This window comes from Nerophis lumbriciformis, linkage group LG30 (genome assembly GCF_033978685.3).
Source record: "Nerophis lumbriciformis linkage group LG30, RoL_Nlum_v2.1, whole genome shotgun sequence".
Classification (NCBI taxonomy): domain Eukaryota; kingdom Metazoa; phylum Chordata; class Actinopteri; order Syngnathiformes; family Syngnathidae; genus Nerophis; species Nerophis lumbriciformis.
Window position 1 is genome coordinate 25,394,960 of NC_084577.2, and position 26,603 is coordinate 25,421,562.

General features: G+C 38.5%; 1 protein-coding gene across 2 annotated transcripts in view; it reads left to right on the forward strand.

Moving 5' to 3' along the window:
* Positions 1-26,603, forward strand: part of LOC133572813 (leucine-rich repeat and fibronectin type III domain-containing protein 1-like protein) — a 585,384-nt gene that overhangs the window by 348,364 nt on the left and 210,417 nt on the right. For both annotated transcript variants that reach the window (XM_061925840.1, XM_061925841.1), the window contains 3 exons: positions 628-871; positions 944-1,101; positions 3,762-4,148. In XM_061925840.1, coding sequence (XP_061781824.1) covers positions 628-871; positions 944-1,101; positions 3,762-4,148 — 789 coding nt within the window. The remainder of the gene's footprint in view (positions 1-627; positions 872-943; positions 1,102-3,761; positions 4,149-26,603) is intronic.

Here is a 26,603-nt window from a genome sequence, read left to right on the forward strand (position 1 = left end):
TTTAATTATTATTATTATTATTTGAAACTCGATTTTGCATGTCACTATAAAGTTATATAAGCCTTGCTTGTTCAATATTCAATGCAAAACTTGTTTGGGTCCCTATTTAAAGGTTTATTTGTTCAACCTTGGCCCGCGGCTTCGTTCAGTTTTACATTTTTGTCCACTCTGTATTTGAGTTTGACACCCCTGCCCGAAGGAAGGAAACCAACATCACCCGCCAGGTCCTGACCTGGAATGCCCAGGAGAAGAGGAAGCGAGGAAGACCAAGGAACACGTGGAGATGGGACCTTGAAACTTAAGCCAAGCAGACCGGTCACACTTGGAGGGAGCTAGAAAGGATCATCCAGGGCAGAGGACGAAGGCAGGGAGTTGCAGTGAACAAACTCGTCCAAATGAGGGCGCCATAGCACAAACAATAACACACCATTCCAGTGTCTCTGCTTGTGTTGAACAAAAACTATAGAACACAAAACATTATGGCCGTTAGCCAAGAAAAATAAAAATAAATTACCCGCATTGTTTAATAAGCCGCAGGGTTCAAAGCTAACGTCTTAAAAGTGACTATCTCTCAGTTTTTCTGGGTTATCTCCGTCTGCAAAATCAGTTTCTCCCTTCTCTTCGCAGGCTGGATATGACATCCAACAAACTGAAAAAAATCCCCCCTGACCCACTTTTCCTGAGAATACCAGTTTATGCAAAATCCAGAGGCAGTCCTCTGTCCTCGCTGGTGTTGAGTTTCGGCGGGAACCCTCTTCACTGTAACTGTGAACTCCTGTGGTTGCGGAGACTGACCAGAGAGGACGACTTGGAGACATGTGCATCGCCCCAAGACCTTTGCGCTAAATACTTCTGGACCATACCCGAAGAGGTAAGTATGGGGAAAACAATATCAATTAAATCAGGAAAACATGAATGTCAATATTTGATTTTTGTCCTTTAGGAATTTATTTGTGATCCGCCAGTGTTGACACGCAAGTCCCCTCAGACCGTGGCTATGGAAGGTCAGCCATCCAGCCTCAAATGTAAAGCAAATGGAGATCCAGAACCGGAAGTACATTGGATCAGTCCCGAGGGCCGACTTATATCCAATAGCACAAGGTATGTATTTACACGAGTCATTTCTATTCTTCATCCCTAACGAGGGTGAAGAGTCCAGGCGCAAATACCGATAAAACGCCATTCTCTGCCAGGTGACATCGTTTTATCTGGCCCGCAAACACCTGGAAATGATGTGTCAATAAAGTACTTCATATTTTCTCACTAATGTAATAGATTTTTTTCAAAGGGTTCTGGGTATTTGTTCTGTTGTGTTTAAATATATGCACTGCTTGAAATTGCATACCTTTTCAACTTTAATAGTATCCAATATTGCAACAAATATTACAGTATATTATCATACTTTCCAAACATATTTTTGTCTAAGTAAAAATAATCTACCCATCAAATTAATAAAAATTACAATACATTTTACCATGTTCTTTACAGCTTATTACTTAGAAAAAAAACTACCACGGGTTTTTTTGCGTTAAAATTCTGTTGACTGAGCTGCCAGTTTCTGACTGTAAAATCTACGGTTGCTGTTTTTAACGGTGTATTACTGTAAATGGAAAGAGGGTACATTTGTTTTTACGGTAGAAAAACTGACACCAGAATACAAATTTTTTTTTTACTGTTTTTCCATGAGCAATATAATGTTGTTAAAACCAATGTCAATTTAACACAAAAATTCTGGCAACTAAGCTGCCAGCTTTTTTTGTAAACACCCCCCTAAAAAACCCCAAAAAACAGTGGTACTGTTTGTCTATTTACCGTAAAATGTAAAAAAAAAATAAAACACTATTTTACAGTAAAATTTTGTAAATGTAAGGTTTTTACTGTAAAATCCACAGTCTACTTAAAACAATTTATATAATTAATAATGAAATCCAGAGGCAAATCCATACATTATTCACTGTTACAAGCGGCTCTCTGATGGCAGCCATAACTGCCATGCTGCCAAGTTAAAACTCTACTATGCAAAGCGAAAGCCATTTATCAACAACACCCAGAAACGCCGCCGGCTTCGCTGGGCCCCGAGTTCATCTAAGATGGACTGATGCAAAGTGGAAAAGTGTTCTGTGGTCTGACGAGTCCACATTTCAAATTGTTGTTTGGTGGCTGCAGGATTAGGTCACTGCTTTTTGCAGATGATGTGGTCCTGATGGCTTCATCTGGCCAAGATCTTCAGCTCTCACTGGATCGGTTCGCCGCCGAGTGTGAAGCGACTGGGATGAGAATCAGCACCTCCAAACCCGAGTCCATGGTTCTCGCCCGGAAAAGGGTGGCGCGCCATCTCCGGGTTGGAGAGGAGATCTTGCCCCAAGTGGAGGAGTTCAAGTACCTCGGAGTCTTGTTCACGAGTGAGGGAAGAGTGGATCGTGAGATCGACAGGCGGATCGGTGCGGCGTCTTCAGTAATGCGGACGCTGTATCGATCCGTTGTGGTGAAGAAGGAGCTGAGCCGGAAGGCAAAGCTCTCGATTTACCGGTCGATCTATGTTCCCATCCTCACCTATGGTCATGAGCTTTGGGTCATGGCCGAAAGGACAAGATCATGGGTACAAGCGGACGAAATGAGTTTCCTCCGCCGGGAGGTCCTGTGGGGAGTGCTCAGAGAGTATGGGGTAACGGACTGTCTTATTGTGGCGGTTTGCTCCCTGTATAATCAGTGTCAGAGCTTGGACCCGTTTCCAGTGAGGGTTGGACTCCGCCAAGGCTGCCCTTTGTCACCGATTCTGTTCATAACCTTTATGGACAGAATTTCTAGGCGCAGTCAGGGCGTTGAGGGTATTTGGTTTGGTGGCTGCAGGATTAGGTATCTGCTTTTTGCAGATGATGTGGTCCTGATGGCTTCATCTGGCCAGGATCTTCAGCTCTCACTGGATCGGTTCGCAGCCGAGTGTGAAGCGACTGGGATGAGAATCAGCACCTCCAAATCCGAGTCCATGGTTCTCGCCCGGAAAAGGGTGGAGCGCCATCTCCGGGTTGGGGAGGAGATCTTGCCCCAAGTGGAGGAGTTCAAGTACCTCGGAGTCTTGTTCACGAGTGAGGGAAGAGTGGATCGTGAGATCGACAGGCGGATCGGTGCGGCGTCTTCAGTAATGCGGACGCTGTATCGATCCGTTGTGGTGAAGAAGGAGCTGAGCCAGAAGGCAAAGCTCTCGATTTACCGGTCGATCTACGTTCCCATCCTCACCTATGGTCATGAGCTTTGGGTCATGAACGAAAGGACAAGATCACGGGTACAAGCGGCCGAAATGAGTTTCCTCCGCCGGGTGGCGGGGCTCTCCCTTAGAGATAGGGTGAGAAGCTCTGTCATCCGGGGGGAACTCAAAGTAAATCCGCTGCTCCTCCACATGGAGAGGAGCCAGATGAGGTGGTTCGGGCATCTGGTCAGGATGCCACCCGAACGCCTCCCTAGGGAGGCGTTTCGGGCACGTCCGACGGGTAGGAGGCCACGGGGATGACCCAGGACACGTTGGGAAGACTATGTCTCCCGGCTGGCCTGGGAACGCCTCGGGATCCTTCAGGAGGATCTGTACGAAGTGGCTGGGGAGAGGAAAGTCTGGGTTTCCTTGCTTAAGCTGATACCCCCACAACCCGACCTCAGATAAGTGGAAGAAGATGGATGGATGGATGGACAACGTGCCAACTTCACTGGTTTTGGGGTTTGTATACCTCTTTTTTACAGTTAATTGACACTTTATTTTTTTCTTTCAGAACTTTGGTTTTCCCGAACGGAAGCCTGGAGATCAACGTCACCTCCCTCAAGGACGCCGGCAACTTCACCTGCATCGCCTCCAACGCCGCGGGGGAGTCCACGGGCAGGGTGGAGCTGTTCGTCACGCCCACGCCGCATCTGGCGAACAGCACGAGCCGCAGCCGGGACCCGTCGGAGACCCGGGAGCCGGCGCCTTCCGACATCCTCACCTCGTCGAAAGGGTCCGCCCCCGGCAACGAGACGCGGGCGGGGGACCGGCGGGTGTCGCTGGTGGAGCTGACGGGGAACTCTGCCCTCATTAGGTGGAGCAGCCAGGCGCCCGTGTCAGGAGTCAGGATGTTCCAGGTCCAGTACAACAGCTCGGGGGACGACACACTGGTGTACAGGTTGGCGTGTCTACACTTTCTCTGCCTGTGTGTGTGTGTGTGTGTGTGTGTCGACAGTATTTTTAGGTTCGTTAGCAAAACGCCTCAGGATGCTGCACAGTGACTGTGTGCATTTGCTCGTTTGATAATCGGCGAGCTTCTTTGTGGAAGGGAGCAGATGATAGATGTTACGAGTGGAGACGCGCCAGTCAGGCGGCGGTAAATATCTAATCAGCTGAAAAGATGAAGAGTTCTGCAGAGGAACACAAATCGCAGGCCGAGCTTTTGTTGCGCTCGTCACTAAATTACTGTCATGGTGCTTGATTAATCGTTGCTATTATGGTTTATTGATTTTGTTCTTTTCAGATTCTTACTTAATTGGTTGGGTTTTTGTTTTTTTTTGGGTGCCAGATTTTTGCACTAATTGACAGTAAATTGTCATTCGCTTTGAATCCAGCAGAGCATTTAATGTGGTCGTTTTGACTTAAATGAGCTTCACGAGTACAATTGTCTGTTTCAGCGTCTGTCGGCAACAAAAAAAAAAGGACCACTGAACACTTGTTTTGCTAATGGTTTTGGTTTAGGTTTGTTTGGAACCTGCAGACAGATACAGGTCCTTTCCACATTCTCCTGGTAGTGTTTTCTTTTATTTTCACCTAAACATATTTGGCACTAGGTATTATTTATTACTACAGGGGATGCAAAACAATAACAATACTGAAATACAAACCCCGTTTCCATATGAGTTGGGAAATTGTGTTAGATGTAAATATAAACCCATATTCAGTTGAATATGCTACAAAGACAACATATTTGATGTTCAAACTCATAAACATTTTTTTTTTTTTTGCAAATAATCATTAACTTTAGAATTTGATGCCAGCAACACGTGACAAAGAAGTTGGGAAAGGTGGCAATAAATACTGATAAAGTTGAGGAATGCTCATCAAACACTTATTTGGAACATCCCACAGGTGAACAGGCAAATTGGGAACAGGTGGGTGCCATGATTGGGTATAAAAGTAGATTCAATGAGCTATTGCAAGGAATTTAGGGATTTCACCATCTATGCTCCGTAATATCATCAAAGGGTTCAGAGAATCTGGAGAAATCACTGCACGTAAGCAGCTAAGCCCGTGCCTTTCGATCCCTCAGGCTGTACTGCATCAACAAGCGACATCAGTGTGTAAAGGATATCACCACATGGGCTCAGGAACACTTCAGAAACCCACTGTCAGTAACTACAGTTGGTCGCTACATCTGTAAGTGCAAGTTAAAACTCTCCTATGCAAGGCGAAAACCGTTTATCAACAACACCCAGAAACGCTGTCGGCTTCGCTGGGCCTGAGCTCATCTAAGATGGACTGATACAAAGTGGAAAAGTGTTCTGTGGTCTGACGAGTCCACATTTCAAATTGTTTTTGGAAACTGTGGACGTCGTGTCCTCCGGACCAAAAAGGAAAATAACCATCCGGATTGTTCTAGGCGCAAAGTTGAAAAGACAGCATGTGTGATGGTATGGGGGTGTATTCGTGCCCAAGACATGGGTAACTTACACATCTGTGAAGGCGCCATTAATGCTGAAAGGTACATACAGGTTTTGGAGCAACATATGTTGCCATCCAAGCAACGTTACCATGGACGCCCCTGCTTATTTCAGCAAGACAATGCCAAGCCACGTGTTACATCAATGTGGCTTCATAGTAAAAGAGTGCGGGTACTAGACTGGCCTGCCTGTAGTCCAGACCTGTCTCCCATTGAAAATGTGTGGCGCATTATGAAGGCTAAAATAGCACAACGGAGACCCCCGGACTGTTGAACAACTCAAGCTGTACATCAAGCAAGAATGGGAAAGAATTCCACCTGAGAAGCTTAAAAAATGCGTCTCTTCAGTTCCCAAACGTTTACTGAGTGTTGTTAAAAGGAAAGGCCATGTAACACGGTGGTGAACATGCCCTTTCCCAACTACTTTGGCACGTGTTGCAGCCATGAAATTCTAAGTTAATTATTATTTGCAAACAAAAAAATCAAGTTTATGAGTTTGAACATCAAATAGGTTGTCTTTGGAGTGCATTCAACTGAATATGGGTTGAAAAGGATTTGCAAATCATTGTATTCTGTTTATATTTACATCTAAAACAATTTCCCAACTCATATGGAAACGGGGTTTGTAAACTGCAAGGCTGAGGTCAGACTGATTATGAAATTAAATACTAATCAAATAAATATACTGCAAAAGAAGGGACTCATAATACATTTACATATAATTACGCAGTGCTAATGTAAATACATTGGAACTAAATTAATAATAATAATAATATGTATGCTTCTTAAATAATATGAAAGTGCAAACGAAAAATACAGCATTTAAATTTTAGTCATAATTTTTGCACTTAATTAACCTCTTCATAAAACGAAAAATACAGGTTTTAAATTTTAGTCACCATTTTTGCACTTAATTAACCTCTTCATATTAAGAAAAACTGCTTTAACTTCCTGGCACTGAACTTCCAGAAAGTAGTTCTTCTCAGGTTTCTCCATGTTTACATTTTCACACTTTGCACTATTTTTCTTACACTTTTTAAAGCATTTATTACATATTCCAGAGTTTATTATTGTCATTGTCTTCCATGCTTGTGTTGACAACGAAAAATACAGCTTTTAAATTTTAGTCATTGTTTTTGCACTTAATTTGTCAGGTCTGTGTAATCATGTTTTGTTTTAGTCATGTTTTGTTTAGTTTAGTTATTGGACTCTTTAGTTTCTGGCTTTTCACTCCCTTGTCTTGTTTCTATGGTTACCCATTAGTTTCACCTGTTCCACGTTTGGACTCATTGTGCACTCTTGTTTGTCACCATAGCAACCCATCAGTTTTCACCTGCCCTCACGACTCACGCACCTGTCTTTAATCATGTCACTGTTATTTAAGCTTCCAGTTGCCAGGCTGTCTGTCTGGCGACATCATACCCCTGTCACACTCTGTTTACCTCTGCGCACGTCATGCCATGTCCAAGTAAGTTTTTGTTTATTAATGCCACAGTTAGTGTTTTTGTTTCATTGTTCATAGTTTCTGCCTTTGTGCAAGTTTTGTGTTTATAGCCAAGTTTTGTACCTCCACTGTGAACGCCTTTTGTTTGTTTCTTTTTTTGAGTGTTAAAATTAAATATGTCTTCACCTTCACGCCATGTCTGGTCCAAATCATTTGCACCACGGGAGAACAAACCACGCCATAGTCTCAGTCATGACATAATTAACCTCTTCATTTTAATGGCCCTATGGTTAACAAACACTGCTTTAACGTCCTGGCACTAAACCTCCAGAAAGTAGTTATTCTCAGGTTTCTCCATGTTTACATTTTCACACTTTGCACTATTTTATTACACTTTTTGAAGCATTTATTACATATTCCAGAGATTATTATTGTCATTGTCTTCCATGCTTGTGTTGACAACGAAAAATACAGCTTTTAAATTTTAGTCATGGTTTTTGCACTTAATTAACCTCTTCATATTAATGGCCCTATGGTTAACAAACACTGCTTTAATGTCCTGGCACTAAACCTCCAGAAAGTAGTTCTTCTCAGGTTTCTCCATGTTTACATTTTCACACTTTGCACTATTTTATTACACTTTTTGAAGCATTTATTACATATTACAGAGTTTATTATTGTCATTGTCTTCCATGCTTGTGTTGACAAGGAAAAATACAGCTTTTACATTTTAGTCATTGTTTTTGCACTTAATTAACCTCTTCATATTAATGGCCCTATGGTTAACAAACACTGCTTTAACGTCCTGGCACTAAACCTCCAGAAAGTAGTTATTCTCAGGTTTCTCCATGTTTACATTTTCACACTTTGCACTATTTTATTACACTTTTTGAAGCATTTATTACATATTCCAGAGTTTATTATTGTCATTGTCTTCCATGCTTGTCTTGACAAGGAAAAATACAGCTTTTAAATTTTAGTCCTTGTTTTTGCACTTAATTAACCTCTTCATATTAATGGCCCTATGGTTAACAAACACTGCTTTAACGTCCTGGCACTAAACCTCCAGAAAGTAGTTATTCTCAGGTTTCTCCATGTTTACATTTTCACACTTTGCACTATTTTTTTACACTTTTTGAAGCATTTATTACATATTCCAGAGTTTATTATTGTCATTGTCTTCCATGCTTGTGTTGACAAGGAAAAATACAGCTTTTACATTTTAGTCATTGTTTTTGCACTTAATTAACCTCTTCATATTAATGGCCCTATGGTTAACAAACACTGCTTTAACGTCCTGGCACTAAACCTCCAGAAAGTAGTTATTCTCAGGTTTCTCCATGTTTACATTTTCACACTTTGCACTATTTTATTACACTTTTTGAAGCATTTACTACATATTCCAGAGTTTATTATTGTCATTGTCTTCCATGCTTGTGTTGACATGGAAAAATACAGCTTTTACATTTTAGTCATTGTTTTTGCACTTAATTAACCTCTTCATATTAACGGCCCTATGGTTAAGAAAAACTGCTTTAACTTCCTGGCACTAAACCTCCAGAAAGTAGTTCTTCTCAGGTTTCTCCATGTTTACATTTTCACACTTTGCACTATTTTTCTTACACTTTTTGAAGCATTCATTACATATTCCAGAGGTTATTATTGTCATTGTCTTCCATGCTTGTGTTGACAACGAAAAATACAGCTTTTAAATTTTAGTCATGGTTTTTGCACTTAATTAACCTCTTCATATTAATGGCCCTATGGTTAACAAACACTGCTTTAATGTCCTGGCACTAAACCTCCAGAAAGTAGTTATTCTCAGGTTTCTCCATGTTTACATTTTCCCACTTTGCACTATTTTATTACACTTTTTGAAGCATTTATTACATATTCCAGAGTTTATTATCGTCATTGTCTTCCATGCTTGTGTTGACAAGGAAAAATACAGCTTTTAAATTTTAGTCATTGTTTTTGCACTTAATTAACCTCTTCATATTAATGGCCCTATGGTTAACAAACACTGCTTTAACGTCCTGGCACTAAACCTCCAGAAAGTAGTTATTCTCAGGTTTCTCCATGTTTACATTTTCACACTTTGCACTATTTTATTACACTTTTTGAAGCATTTATTACATATTCCAGATATTATTATTGTCATTGTCTTCCATGCTTGTGTTGACAACGAAAAATACAGCTTTTACATTTTAGTCATGGTTTTTGCACTTAATTAACCTCTTCATATTAATGGCCCTATGGTTAACAAACACTGCTTTAACGTCCTGGCACTAAACCTCCAGAAAGTAGTTATTCTCAGGTTTCTCCATGTTTACATTTTCACACTTTGCACTATTTTATTACACTTTTTGAAGCATTTATTACATATTCCAGAGTTTATTATTGTCATTGTCTTCCATGCTTGTGTTGACAACGAAAAATACAGCTTTTAAATTTTAGTCATTGTTTTTGCACTTAATTTGTCAGGTCTGTGTAATCATGTTTTGTTTTAGTCATGTTTTGTTTAGTTTAGTTATTGGACTCTTTAGTTTCTGGCTTTTCACTCCCTTGACTTGTTTCCATGGTTACCCATTAGTTTCACCTGTTCCACGTTTGGACTCATTGTGCACTCTTGTTTGTCACCATAGCAACCCATTAGTTTTCACCTGCCCTCACGACTTACGCACCTGTCTTTAATCATGTCACTATTATTTAAGCTTCCAGTTGCCAGGCTGTCTGTCTGGCGACATCATACCCCTGTCACACTCTGTTTACCTCTGCGCACGTCATGCCACGTCCAAGTAAGTTTTTGTTTATTAATGCCACAGTTAGTGTTTTTGTTTCATTGTTCATAGTTTCTGCCTTTGTGCAAGTTTTGTGTTTATAGCCAAGTTTTGTACCTCCACTGTGAGCGCCTTTTGTTTGTTTCTTTTTTTGAGTGTTAAAATTAAATATGTCTTCACCTTCACGCCATGTCTGGTCCAAATCATTTGCACCACGGGAGAACAAACCACATCATGACATAATTAACCTCTTCATATTAATGGCCCTATGGTTAACAAACACTGCTTTAACGTCCTGGCACTAAACCTCCAGAAAGTAGTTATTCTCAGGTTTCTCCATGTTTACATTTTCACACTTTGCACTATTTTATTACACGTTTTGAAGCATTTATTACATATTCCAGAGATTATTATTGTCATTGTCTTCCATGCTTGTGTTGACATTTTATTTCCTTTCTGCTGACGGGCTTACAATCGGAGGACGGTCAATATATTTTTCTCCTGATCTTTATTTTCCATAGGTCCTAAAAAATATATCGATAAATATCGATATTGACCAATATTAAACACTTATATCGTGACAGTTGTCAGTCGTATCGCCCTGTTTTTTGACAATTGGTCATAATTCTATTTTAAACGGACTGATCCAACCTCAAACTGGATCAATATGCTTGGCTTCCACTGAGGCTCCAGCAGGATTTAGCACATTATCCGGCCAAATAGTTCTTTGCCTGTTTCTCCCTTTACTGAACAAGATGTCAAATCAATTGTGCTTGTTGCTTCAATTGGAAGTCTAAATTAAAGTCAGTCAGGGTGGACAGTTTATTAGGAACCAACGCATATAGTCGTTATTTTGTCTTTGCTTCTATACCCGCACTCTTTTACTATGAAGCCACACTGTTGTAACACGTGGCTTGGCATTGTCTTGCTGTAATAAGCAGGGGCGTCCATGATAACATTGCTTGGATGGCAATATTTGTTGCTCCAAAAACTTGTATGTACCTTTCAGCATTAATAGCGCCTTCACAGATGTGTAAGTTACCCATGTCTTGGGCACTAATACACCCCCATACCATCACACATGCTGGCTTTTCAATTTTGCGCCTATAACAATCCGGGTGATTATTGTCCTCTTTGTTCCGGAGGACACGAAATCCACAATTTCCAAAAACAATTTGAAATGTGGACTCGTCCGACCACAGAACACTTTTCCACTTTGCATCAGTCCATCTTAGATGAACTCGGGGCCCAGCGAAGCCGGCGCAGTTATGGGTGTTGTTGATAAATGGCTTTCGCTTTGCATAGTAGAGTTTTAACTTGCACTTACAGATGTAGCGACAAACTGTAGTTACTGAAAGTGGTTTTCTGAAGTGTTCCTGAGTCCATGTGGTGATATCATTTACACACTGATGTCGCTTTTTGATGCAAGTGATCGAAGGTCACATTGGTTTTTGGGCTTGCCGCTTACGTGGAAGTGGTTTCTCCAGATTCTCTGAACCTCTTGATGATTTTACGGACCGTAGATGGTGAAATCCCTAAATTCCTTGCAATAGCTTGTTGAGAAATGTTGTTCTTAAACCGTTCGATGATTTGCTCACGCATTTGTTCACAAAGCGTTGACCCTCGCCCCATCCTTGTTTGTGAATGACTGAGCATTTCATGGAAGCTGCTTTTATACCCAATCATGGCACCCACCTGTTCCCAATTACCCTGTTCACTTGTGGGATGTTCTGTCATGATCCGTGTTCCGGATCATATTTTCGTTATATTCTGTTAGTTTAACTCTAATAGTTCCTGTTTTTTGTGCACTCTTGTTTGTTTTGGTTGCCATGGTGGCATATGATTTTCACCTGCCGCTGGTGTTCGGACGCTCACCTGGCTCTAATCAAGAGACTATTCAAACCGCCTTTGCCAGTCAGTCGGGCTGGCGTCATTGCTCGTTTCAGGTCTGATTCTATAGTTATGCTAGTTATTGGTTTCATGCCACAGTTTCATGTTGTTCAATGCCATAGTTCATGTTAGTTGTTTCATGTCACAGTTTCATAGTTGTTTCATACCATAATTCATGTTACTTGTTTCATGTCACAGTTGCATAGTTGTTCCATGCCATAATTCACGTTACTTGTTTCATGTCACAGTTTCATAGTTGTTCCATGCCATAGTTCATGTTACTTGTTTCATGTCACAGTTTCATATTTGTTCCATGCCATAGTTCAAGTTACTTGTTTCATCTTACAGTTTCATAGTTGTTCCATGCCATAGTTCATGTTAGTTGTTTCATGGCACAGTTTCATAGTTGTTCAATGCCATAGTTCATGTTACTTGTTTCATGTCACAGTTTCATAGTTGTTCCATGCCATAGTTCATGTTACTTGTTTTATCTTACAGTTTCATAGTTGTTCCATGCCATAGTTCATGTTACTTGTTTAATAGTTGTTCCATGCCATAATTCATGTTACTTGTTTCATGTCACAGTTTCATAGTTGTTCCATGCCATAGTTCATGTTGCTTGTTTCATGTCACAGTTTCATAGTTGTTCCATGCCATAGTTCATGTTACTTGTTTCATGTCACAGTTTCATAGTTGTTTCATGCCATAATTCATGTTACTTGTTTCATGTCACAGATTCATGTTGTTCTATGCCATCGTTCATGTTAGTTGTTTCATGCCACAGTTTCATAGTTGTTCCATGCCATAGTTCATGTTACTTGTTTCATCTTACAGTTTCATAGTTGTTCCATGCCATAGTTCATGTTAGTTGTTTCATGCCACAGTTTCATGTTGTTCCATGCCATCGTTTTTGTTAGTTGTTTCATGTCACAGTTGCATAGTTGTTTCATGCCATAATTCATGTTACTTGTTTCATGTCACAGTTTCATGTTGTTCTATGCCATCGTTCATGTTAGTTGTTTCATGCCACAGTTTCATAGTTGTTCCATGCCATAGTTCATGTTAGTTGTTTGATGCCACAATTTCAAAGTTGTTCCATGCCATAGTTCATGTTACTTGTTTTATCTTACAGTTTCATAGTTGTGCCATGCCATAGTTCATGTTAGTTGTTTCATGTCACAGTTTCATAGTTGTTCCATGCCGTAGTTAAGTTAGTTGTTTGTTTCTTGCTATGCTATAGTTCAGGCTAGTTGTTTGCTATTGTCACGCAACCCTCTACGTAAGTCTTGTTTATTTCATGCCACAGTTAGAGAGTTTTTGCCTGTTTTTTTGTCGTTAGATTAATAAATATGTTCCTACCTGCATGCTTTGTCCGGAATAGTCCGTTTGCATCCCGGGAGAACAAACCTCGCAGTAAGCTGCGAAAACCTCGTCATGACATGTTCCAAATAAGTATTTGATGAGCACTCCTCAATTTTCTCAGTCTTTTTTGCCACTTGTGCCAGCATGTTTTGAAATTCCAAATGAGCTAATATTTGCAAAGAATGACAACGTTTTCCAGTTGGAACGTTAAGTATCTTGTCTTTGCAGTCTATTCAATTGAATATTAGTTGAAAAGGATTTGCAAATCATTGTATTCTGGTTTTATTTACCATTTACACAACGTGACAACTTCACTGGTTTTGGGGTTTGTATTTGCAATATGTCGGTCACAGTTGCCGGTATTTGATGATGGTGATTTCTTTCAGCGTTTGAAATAGCAAGCTATTATCCTATCTGAGGAATATTAGGCCTATTTGCACCGGCACGTTCACACATTTTTCTCACTCTGAATTACCGAACCTTGTCGGGGGAAAAATGCAAATTGCATGTGAGGGCGAATGACAGCTGCCAGAAATAATGCTGATGCATATTGCATGTAACCACACTTTATATTACATTTTTCACCCCTCGGAGTAACTTGTTTCACTGAAATATAAACATAAATAGAGTTGAGGACTGTTTCATAATCCACATTGTGTGGAAAAAGTGCCAATCCCAACAGAAAGTAGTATTGAGTTCCCCTCAATGACCAACATGTATTAACCGTGCAAAAATGGCGTGCAAAATTATCATTAAAATGGTGTCCTTATTTGTTGGACAGACAACACCACAGGGGGGCTTATCCGGGTTGCTCACGTTACACTTCACAGCGGTGGATCGGGCACAGTCGCTCGCCGCCGAGCGCCGTCTCCCGTGAAATCCACCCGCCTCCCGTCGCCCAATTTGATCACGTTAATTAAAACGAGCGACATCTGAACAGGCGTGTTGGTGGACGATAAGCGGTTCTCAGAGCTGTTTTGGTATTAATAATTCTGTCAGGTGGTCGCAAAAGTGCTGAACTTCTTTAATGTGCACATATGTAACTAAAAGCAGGGTTTTTCGACCTTTTTTGAGCAAAGGCACATTTTTTGCGTTGAAAAAATCCGGAGGCACACTACCAGCAGAAATAATTCAAAAACGAAACTCAGTTGACAGCAATAAGTCGTTGTCGCAATTGTTGGATATTGTTAAGGATTGGACAGAGGGAGATGACGGCAACCGACACCAGGGGGTTATATGTAGCTCTGAGATTTATTATATATATATATATATATATATATATATATATATATATATATATATATATATATATATATATATATATATATATATTTTTTTTTTTTAATATATATATATGTATATATATATATATATATTTATATATATATATATATATATTTTTTTTTTTTAAATATATATATATATATATATATATATATATATATATATATATATAAAAAAATATATATAAAAAAATACATATATATATATATATATATATATATATATATATATATATATATATATATATATATATATATATATATATATATATAGACGTGTGCCAACGCCCCCCTGCGACTCTTCAATCAATCAATCAATCAATCTTTATTTATATAGCCCTAAATCACAAGTGTCTCAAAGGGCTGCACAAGCCACAACGACATCCTCGGTACAAAGCCCACATACGGGCAAGGAAAAACTCACCCCAGTGGGACGTCGATGTGAATGACTATGAGAAACCTTGGAGAGGACCGCATATGTGGGTAACCCCCCCCCCTCTAGGGGAGACCGAAAGCAATGGATGTCGAGTGGGTCTGACATAATATTGTGAGAGTCCAGTCCATGGTGGATCCAACATAATAGTAAGAGTCCAGTCCATAGTGGGGCCAGCAGGACACCATCCCGAGCGGAGACGTGTCAGCAGCGTAGAGATGTTCCCAGCCGATGCACAGGCGAGCGGTCCACCCTGGGTCCCGACTCTGGACAGCCAGCACTTCATCCATGGCCACCGGACCTGTGCCCCCCCCCCCCTCAAGGAAAAGGGGAGCAGAGGAGAAAAGAAAAGAAACAGCAGATCAACTGGTCTAACAGGGGGGCTATTTAAAGGCTAGAGTATACAAATGAGTTTTAAGATGGGACTTAAATGCTTCTACTGAGGTAGCATTTCTAACTGTTACCGGGAGAGCATTCCATAGTACTGGAGCCCGAATAGAAAACGCTCTATAGCCCGCAGACTTTTTTTGGGCTCTGGGAATCACTAATAAGCCGGAGTTCTTTGAACGCAGATTTCTTGCCGGGACATATGGTACAATGCAATCGACAAGATAGGACGGAGCTAGACCGTGTAGTATTTTATACGTAAGTAGTAAAACCTTAAAGTCACTTCTTAAGTGCACAGGAAGCCAGTGCAGGTGAGCCAGTATAGGTATATATATATGTATATATGCATATACAGTATAGGCGTAATATGATCAAACTTTCTTGTTCTTGTCAAAAGTCTAGCAGCCGCATTTTGTACCAACTGTAATTTTTTAATGCTAGACATAGGGAGACCCGAAAATAATACGTTACAGTAGTCGAGACGAGACGTAACGAACGCATGAATAATGATCTCAGCGTCGCTAGTGGATAAAATAGAACGAATTTTAGCGATATTACGGAGATGAAAGAAGGCCGTTTTAGTAACACTCTTAATGTGTGATTCAAACGAGAGAGTTGGGTCGAAGATAATACCCAGATTCTTTACTGATTCGAAATAATACTCTTGGATTTTGTCACACACCATTTGCTTAGTTATTATATTTAGTATTATTTGATTACTATATATATATCCATCCATCCACCCATTTTCTACCGCTTATATATATATATATATATATATATATATATATATATATATATATATATATATATATATATATATATATATATATATATATATAGACTTGTGCCAACGCCCCCCCGCGACTCTTGGATTTTGTCACACATCATTTGCTTAGTTATTATATTTAGTATTATTTGATTACTATATATATATCCATCCATCCACCCATTTTCTACCGCTTATATATATATATATATATATATATATATATATATATATATATATATATACATTGTGCCAACGCGGGGCACGTTGGCACAAGTCTATATATATATATATATATATATATATATATATATATATATATATATATATATATATATATATATATATATATATATAGATAGATAGATAGATAGATAGATAGATAGATAGATAGATAGATATATACTGTATATACACACACACAAATACGTATATATGTGTGTGTGTATGTATGTATGTATATATATATATATATATATATATATATATATATATATATATATATATATATATATATATATACCGAATGGGACAATCGGTAGAAAATGGATGGATGGATGTATTAATATATATATATATATATATATTAATATATATATATATATATATATATATATATATATATATATATATATATATATATATATATATGCACACACACACATATACCTCTGTGTGTGTGTATGTATGTATGTATGTATGTATGTATGTATATATATATATATATATATATATATATATATATATATATATATACATACCGAACGGGACAATCGGTAGAAAATGGATGGATGGATGGATTAATATATATATATATATTTATATATATATTTTCTGCCCCCCCCCTTTCCATTTTTTTTTTTTTTTTACATTTTAGCTGTGATTCCCACCAAAAACGGATTAACTGGCTGGAATATAAGACAAAATAACATACATCCATAAACATGGATGCATATGCAAAAGTGCAATATATTTATCTGTACAGTAATTGATTGATTTATATCTGCATATTATTGCTCTTTTATCCTGCACTACCATGAGCTAATGCAACGAAATGTCATTCTTATCTGCACGGCAAAGTTCAAATTTGAATGACAGTAAAAGGAAGTCTAAGTCTAAGTCTGATCCCGTCTTTCATGTCCCTGCTTAGAAGATGCCATGTTTGCTCTCACGCAGTCCACCCCCCCGCCTCACCGATCCTCTTCTCCGTGTGTGTTCCGCCGTCATTTGACTTCTTCCACCGCTCCTTGTCCGCTTGGCATCTTCTCATCTCCTCCGTCCGTCCTTCCTCTCTTCCGCCTCGCTCTTTGAACGTCTGCTGAACTCGGCAGATCGCCGGCGGCTGTCCGAGCCATAATCCCCCTTGTTTGGCGTCTTGCTGCCGTTTTCATCATCGTCGTCTTTAAAAATCGGGCGGTTAATTACCCAGCAACATGTCCACCCCACCATCCCCCCCGCTGCTGACCCTACTGTTCCCTGGGAACCTTCACGGGGACACGTAGTAGTGGAGGACTGGAGAGGAAAGATGATACATGTTGGAGAAGAAGCCATATCTACAAAGGGGAGGAGAAGATGACAAAACAGGCCGGGTTCCAGGATTTAAGCGGATTTGTCTGGTAAATAGGGATAATGTCTGATCTCTCTTCGCTCCCGTAACCCTTAATAAAATGTAAGCAAATATAACAATCAATTCGGACCCCTTACATTGTGCTCGTACGAGCTTAGAAAGGGTAGTCCCTTTAAGAATGTCAGAGTTTCAGTTTATTTGGAACATGCATGTGATATGCATCACATTTTTCCAGTTGTTTCATCGCAGCACGTCCGAAAAGGAGTAGAAAGAAGCAGAGCTTATTTAATCCTTCCCCTTAACATACCATGGACCCCAGGAATAATAGTCTCCACTGCGGTGTCGACTAATGGGGATCCTTAATAAACTAAACTAAACTAAACCATAGCAACGTTATCCCATGTCCTTGTTCTCTGTAACAGAACAGTGAATACATAATAAATAAATAATGTACCATAGTAAGTAAACAAATATTAAATACAACAATGAGTTTTATATACATAAATAATCTTAATTTAAAAAGTTAATGCATGATTAAATCGAATTAATCGAGTTAATCAACTGGCCCTAGCTTAATTGCTCAGACAGCAAAGTGTTTATATACATTTAGATTGGAGTACGTCGTTTGCCAAAAGAGAAAGACGTTAATGTCAGGTTCAAACACTGATGACATCTATTAAACAAGACAAGAAGCAAGGAATCAAACAGAGACAGAATTACATTTGGCTCAATGAGGAGAAACGCGTACGCCTGTAACCTTGTACAGTGTTCCATGCTATAAATGTATTATTATTATTATCCATCCATCCATTTTCTACCGCTTGTCCCGTTCGGGGTTGCGGGGGTGCTGGAGCCTATCTCAGCTGCATTCGGGCGGAAGGCGGTGTACACCCTGGACAAGTCGCCACCTCATCGCAGGGCCAACACAGATAGACAGACAACATTCACATTCACATTCACACACTAGGGTCAATTTTAGTGTTGCCTGGTGAGAGGAAGCTGGAGTACCCGGAGGGAACCCACGCAGTCACGGGGAGAACATGCAAACTCCACACAGATAGATCCCGAACGCAGGATCGAACCCAGAACCTTCGTATTGTGAGGCAGACGCACTAACCCCTAATTCACCGTGCTGCCTTAAGTGTAAATTGATCTGCATTTTTAAATGAAAGAAACTGCTGTTCTAAATGTGTCCACTGGATGTCGCAATAGCAATTCTGTTAGGCAAGCAAATAGTTTACACCAGGGTTATTATTATTATTTTTATTAAATGTATTATTATTATTATTATTATTATTATTATTATTATTATTATTATTGTTATTATTAATACCTGTACCCTTGTACAGTGTACCATGCTCTGACGAAAGATTGTACGCCTCCTCTTTTATTTGGACTTTCCCCGATTACGAGGCAACAGCTGTTTCTAAAGGGACAGGGGGTCATAATCAGCCATCGCCTTTGATTTAAAACAGTTAAAAAAAAAGGTTGTAAAAACCAGTTCAAAGAAAAGGTCGCCTGGAGGGGAGTCTGGCCCTGCTTCCTCTCCGCTGTGTAGTTCTCGGGTCAAGACAAAATATTTATGTGGATTACAATGCATGAAAGAAACAGAACACCTTCATGTTGCTTCCCATCCTACACAGTGGAGTTTTACAAGCCTTCTGTTTGGTAGGGTCAAAGACAGCTTCTGTCTTCTCGCCGGGAACTCATGGCAACACAACGTTTTGCGATAACTTAGATGCAATTATTCTGACATTTAATGTCTCTTGTTTTCATGTTAGCGTTTAAGCTAGCTAGACAGCCATCTTGCTTCTCTGGTAAATGAGCAGTGTCAGTGGTCCGTGAGTTTACTGAAGTGTGGTTATTAATCATAGTTTTACGATTATTTAATTAAGAAAATTTAAAAAACAGTAATACTAATTGCTGTAAGTTTTACTTGTTTTTATTTATTAATACCGTATCCATATTTTCAGTGATTAATCATGATCAATCACAATTAAGAAGTGCCAATAATCTGAATTATTTAATATTAATTTGTCCTCGCTTAATTGCTCAGACAGCAAAGTGTTTATGCAAATTTAGATTGGAGTAGGTCATTTGCCAATGGGGAACAACGTTAATGTCTCTTGTTTTCATGTTAACATTTAATGGGCAGTTCCAGTGGTCTGCGATTAATTAATCACAGTTTTTGGATCATTTAAATTAAAAAAATACAGTAATACTAATTACCGTGAGTTTTATTTGTTTTTATTAATACCGTTTACCGTTTTATCCCTATTTTCAGTGATTAATCGTGATTAATCCCAATTAAGAAGTGTCATTAATTTGAATTGTTTATTAAGTCATTATTTTTTATTAATATTTTTTTCTATGAATAATCAACAGACAAATATTTGAATTATTGGACTATCAATTAGAGCAGAGGACACCATAATCAACGTTTATTTACTCTATATAATCCTTAATCATGAGTGTTTTAAAGGGCTTTAAAAATTCACAACATTACTCTTTTAAACATTCATAAATAAATCCCAAAAATGTAACAATTTAATAGATGACCACGTTTGTTTGTTTTTAAAGTAACCGTGAGAGCTATTTAAATAGTTGTTGTTTTTTTAATTGTAAGGAAAACCAAATTTGCATTATTTCGAGTTCAAACTGTAAAAAAAATCCTTTGTTCTCCTGAAGAAAAGGAACTGACCCACATTCTTTGAAATCCATGCTTCATTGTGAAAGTTGCTGATTTGTCACTTTCTTTCTTTTTAATACAAACATGAAAGTGAGCTTTGGCTAATACTTGCTTGGCTCGGAAGGCAGGACTGAATGAAAAAAAAAAAAACACATTTTAACGGGACGTTTCTAAAAGAGCACTAAAGAGATTTAAAGAGTGAAAAGTAATATGTGGACAAACAGCAGAAAACTACATCCGATACAATATATTCAACATTTGTGTGCTAAAAGCCGCCTTCCTCTTTTTGCTCGTGTATTAAGGAATATCAACATGAACACATTTTATTTACGATTCATGTCAAAACATAGTTTGTCATCTTCGTTTTGGGTACCTAAGCGGTAAACATTCATTTAAGCTCACACATTCATTTAAGTAAACATTTAAACATTAAACATTTAACATTAAACATTAAACATTTAACATTTAACATTAATTAAATTAAATTAAATTAAATTAAATTAAATTAAATTAAATTAATTAAATTATTATTATTATTATTATTATTATTATTATTATTATTATTATTATTAATTTATTTATTTATTCATTTATGTATTTATGTATTTATTTATTTATTTATGTATTATTATTATTATTTAAATTATTTGTATTATTATTATTATTATTATTATTATTATTATTATTAGTATTATTGATTAATTAAATTGAATTAAATTAATTAAACATTAAACATTTAACATTAATTAAATTAAATTAAATTAATTAAATTATTCTTCTTATTATTTATTTATTTATTATTATTATTATTTAAATTATTCGTATTATTATTATTAGTATTATTAATTAATTAAATTAAATTAAATTAATTAAACATTAAACATTAAACATTTAACATTAATTAAATTAAATTAAATTAAATTAATTAAATTATTCTTCTTATTATTATTTATTTATTTATTTATTTATTATTATTATTATTTAAATTATTATTATTATTATTATTATTATTATTATTAGTAGTAGTATTATTAATTAATTAAATTAAATTAAATTAATTAAACATTAAACATTAAACATTAAACATTTCAACATTCATTTAAGCTCAAACATTCATTTAAGCTCACACAAAAAGCCATGCTAACCGCTAAGATAGCTCTAATGCAGGCCTGGGGAGTTATTTTGACTCGGGGGGGCCCAAATTTAGAGGAAAAAATGTGTCTAGGGGCCGGTATATCTATTTTTAGAAACACTAATACAAAACTTCACAATAATAAAAAAAAGTTATGACAGACCGTCTTAAAAAACGGAATGGAATTTTTATTTTTTTTACTGAATGAGACACCCAGAATGTACATCAAAATAAAGAATGTGGGATTTGCATTATTAACTACAAACGATAAAACACTGAATATTGACAACATGTGAACGTCACACCCCCTCTCCATCCACATATTTTACAATCAAGCGAAACGCAACAAAAATGCAACAAACAACGAAATATGAACCTAAGGGTAAAAAAACAATACACCTACGATCTGATATATCACTAAACTTCAGAACCTTCCACATCTGTCCCTGACACCCGCATTTCAGGCTAGCCGCCCTGGAAATACTCTGTGGAAACAAACCACGCCCACACTGCTTGGTGCCTCGTCTGAGCTGCTGTGACTTAGATTACCATAGTAACTAATTAGATGACCATAGTAACTAATTAGATGACCATAGTAACTAACTAGATTACCATAGTAACTAGTAAATCATGCAAAAGCGCAGATTCCAACCATTGAAATATTTTGTATAGTTCAAGACTTACGCTCATTTGAAGATAATACCTACCGACCTGTATCCAACTTACAGTTCTTAAGTAACATTTCAGAAAAAAAACTATTTCTAACCGAGTCAAAGACTTTTTAAATAGAAATAACATGTTCGAAAGACATCAGCCTGGTTTTAGGATGAACCACAGTACCGAGACGGCGCTTTTAAGGGTTTTAAATGAGATCAGGTGGAATTTTGATAGTAAAAAGCTCACAGTGTTGGTTCTGCTGGATCTAAGTCAGGCCTGGGCAATTAGTTTGACTCATGGGGCCAAATTTAGAGAATACAAATGTGTCTGGGGGCCATTGTATCTATTTTTAGGAAGACTAATACAAAACCTCACAATATTGTCTGATTGAATGCTAAAAACGTTATGACAGACCGCCTTAAAAAACGTAATGGAATTTTACATTTTTCTATGAACGATAAAACACTGAATATTGACAAAATAATAACGTTGATCGACATATTTTGCAATCAATCGAAACGCAACAAAAATGCAACAAGTAGTGAAATATGAACGCGAAGGGTAAAAAAAACCACCGAAAATCTGATATATGTGATATATCACTAAGTTTTAGAACTTTGTTGTAAAAATCCCCTTCCACGTTTGTTCCTGACACCCGCATTTCAGGCTGACACTCTGTGGAAACGCTTCCCACCCACACTGCTTGGTGCCTCGTCTGAGCTGCTGTGACTTAGACTACCAAAGTAACTAATTACATGACCATATTAACTAATTAGATTACCATAGTAACTAGTAAATCATGCAAAAGCGCAGATTCCAACCATTGAAATATTTTGTATAGTTCAAGACTCACGGTCATTTGAAGATAATACCTACCGACCTGTATCCAACTTACAGTTCTTAAGCAACAGTTCAGAAAAAAAACTATTTCTAACCGAGTCAACGACTTTTTAGATATAAATAACATGTTCGAAAGACATCAGCCTGGTTTTAGGATGAACCACAGTACCAAGACGACACCTGTAAGGGTTTTAAATGAGATCAGGTGGAATTTTGATAGTAAAAAGCTCACAGTGTTGGTTCTGCTGGATCTAAGTCAGGCCTGGGCAATTATTTTGACTTATGGGGCCAAATTTAGAGGAAACAATGTGTCTGGGGGCCATTGTATCGATTTTTAGGAACACTAATACAAAACCTCACAATATTGTCTGATTGAATGCTAAAAACGTTATGACATTAAAAAACTGAATGGAATTTTACATTTTTATATGAACGATAAAACACTGAATATTGACAAAATATTAACATTGATCGACATATGTTTGCAATCAAGCGAAACGCAACAAAAATGCAACAAACAGTGAAATATGAACGCAAAGGGTACAAAATAAACCCACCTACAATCTGATATATCTGATATATCCATACTTGCCAACCCTCCCGAACTTTCCGGGAGACTCACGAAATTCAGCGCCTCTCCCGAAGACCTCCCGGGACAAATATTCTCCCGAAAATCTCCCGATTTTCAGCCGGAGCTGGAGGCCACGCCCCCTCCAGCTCCATGAGGACCTGAGTGAGGACAGCCTTTTTTCACGACGGGAGGACAACAGGGTGACAAGAACTAAATTATCCAGACTAGAGACAAATTGTATTATTATGTTTATCTTACCTAAAAATAAATATATATATATTCTTTTTTTTAAATAACTAAATACATTTTTACTATATTTTGCTAAAAACATCCAAATTAATTGTATTTTTATTTGTATTTTTTCTGACTCCTTATTACATCCAGCCACAGAATTATACATTAAAATAAACATCCATCCCATCCATTTTCTACCGCTTATTCCCTTTGGGGTCGCGGGGGGCGCTGGAGCCTATCTCAGCTACAATCGGGCGGAAGGCGGTGTACACCCTGGACAAGTCGCCACCTCATCGCAGGGCCTTAAAATAAACATATTTGAAATAATTAATTTTAAATGATCATAATAATTCATTTCAAATGACCATATTTAATTATTAAAATAATTGCTTGTTTATCAACAACTTTAGCATTTTATTCATTACATTTTGAAGCTCTCAGAAACCAAGTTATGTTATATTCCTTAATATTTATTTATGCAAGTTTGAAGTATCAATTATCCAAACACAGTTTTGTTTGCATATTTTCAGGATGTAGATATATAATATATATATATATATATATATATATATATATATATATATATATATATATATATATATATATATTAGAGATGCGCGGATAGGCAATTTATTTCATCCGCAACCGCGGCAGAAAGTCGTCAACCATCCGCCATCCACCCGATGTAACGTTTGATCAGAACTGCACCCGCCCGCCATCCGCCCGTTGTTATATATCTAATATTAATTTAAAAAAAAAAGGGTGAAAACTACGCGAATTGCACCTTGTGCAGACAAGATTTTTCGATCGGACACGGAGGAATTAGCGATGTAAAAGACCACGTTGGGACAAAAAAACACAAGTCTAATGCCGTTGCTAGCGATACAAGTGGAACACTTTCAACGTTTTTCGTCGCCCAAACAGATTCTTTGGATGTGATAAATGCCAAAGTTTTATTTACGGAGGCAATAATTGAGCATGGACTTCCAATCGCACTGGCTGATCACATGGGACAGTTAATAATGTAATGCAACCTTTAAAAATCATTACGCGGTGATCGCGATCCCAAAAATAAACTTTTCTTGCATGATAATGTCCAGAAAAATTCGCTTTATATTACTATAGAGTCCTTTTAACGAATGAGTTTGATGGTTTATCACAAACCTTAAATGAAAGAAGTCCTTTGTTCTCCTGCACCATGGCCTTGCTTCGTGTTTGGTGCGCCATCCTGTCGGCTGTATTTCACAGCACGACATACTGTTAAAAGTGTTTATACTATTTATACTTTCAATTAACAAATTGAAGTCTTGTGAAAGGTTGACAGGATAACTGGCATTAACTGTCAAAATAATTTCAAACTATTGAAGTTAGCTTACAGAATAAACATGTCAATCAACCCATATGATTTTTGCTGTAATATTTTTGTTTTGAAAAGTCACTGTGACTGATAGAAAAGTGATGGTTTTAGCAACATTTTAACCTGTCTGAATGCTAATAATCATTTTGCGTCGGGGGGCGAAGCCCTGAACCCTCCACCAGGACTTTGTCCTGGACCTACCGGGGCCTGCGGCCCTTGGACCCTGGCTACTAGGTTTTTCTGATTTAAAAGTTGGCAGGTATGGTGAGGTTATAAAGCTTTTGCCTGTTAAAGAAAGGAGACTGATCCAACGCAGCACAGACTTGCGCGTGCCACGCTGTCACGACCCAGACGCACACCAGTGCGCAATCATATAGGAGCCGCGCTGAGCGCACCTCCAAGCGCGTCTCGCTGCCGGCGACGGCCAGGTATGGGCCCACGCTCCAGCGCCATCCATTTTCAGGGCTAGTTGATTCGGCAGGTGGGTTGTTACACACTCCTTAGCGGGTTCCGACTTCCATGGCCACCGTCCTGCTCTCTATATAAACCAGGGTGAGCCCCACCCCTTTCGTGAGCGCACTGCGCGCGGAGTGACCCCTGTTACGCGCCCCCGGCAACAGGGGTGGCAAGCAGGTAAGCTGCGCGGGCGGAGCGCGCGGAGTGACCCATGTTACGAGCCCCCGGCCACAGGGGGTGGCGGGCAGGTAAGCTGCTTACCTGCTGCGCGTGACGCCGGCCGCGGCGAAAGCGGACGAGGCGGGGTGTCGGTGCGGTGGGCGCGGTGGTGACCCTGGACGTGCGTCGGGCCCTTCTCGCGGATCGCCTCAGCTACGGCTCCCGGTGGGGCCCTCTCGGGGGAAGGGGCCTCGGTCCCGGACCCCGGCGAGGCGTCCCTTCTCCGCTCCGTAAAAGTGTCCATCTCTTTTTTTGTTTTTCTTCTGTTGTGGCATATGCAGCAGGTGCCTGCTCGTTTTTCGTATGTGGGTAACAACATTTAACTACCGTATTTTCCGCACTATAAGCCGCACCGGGTTATAAGCCGCACCTTCAATGAATGGCATATTTCAAAACTCTGTTCACCTTTAAGCCGCACCGGGTTATAAGCCGCACCTACGCTGCGCTAAAGGGAATGTCAAAAAAACAGTCCGATAGGTCAGTCAAACTTTAATAATATATTACAAACCAGCGTTCTAACAACTCTGTTCACCCCCAAAATGTAATGTGCAAATGTGCAATCACAAAAATAGTAACACTCAAAATAGTGCAGAGCAATAGCAACATCAATAACTCAACGTTGCTCGAACGTTAATGTTAAACAACACACAAAATAAACATTTAAAGCTCACTTTCTGAAGTTATTCCTCATCCATAAATCCCTCGAATTCTTCTTCTTCGGTGTCTGAATTAAAAAGTTGGGTTGAGTTCTGCGTTGTACGCGTGTCTCTTAGTAGGAGCCATTTTGTGGTCTTTACAGAAACACACAAATGAAATGAAACGTAATATCCGCGTGCTTCTTCTATGGGGGCGGGTGCTTAC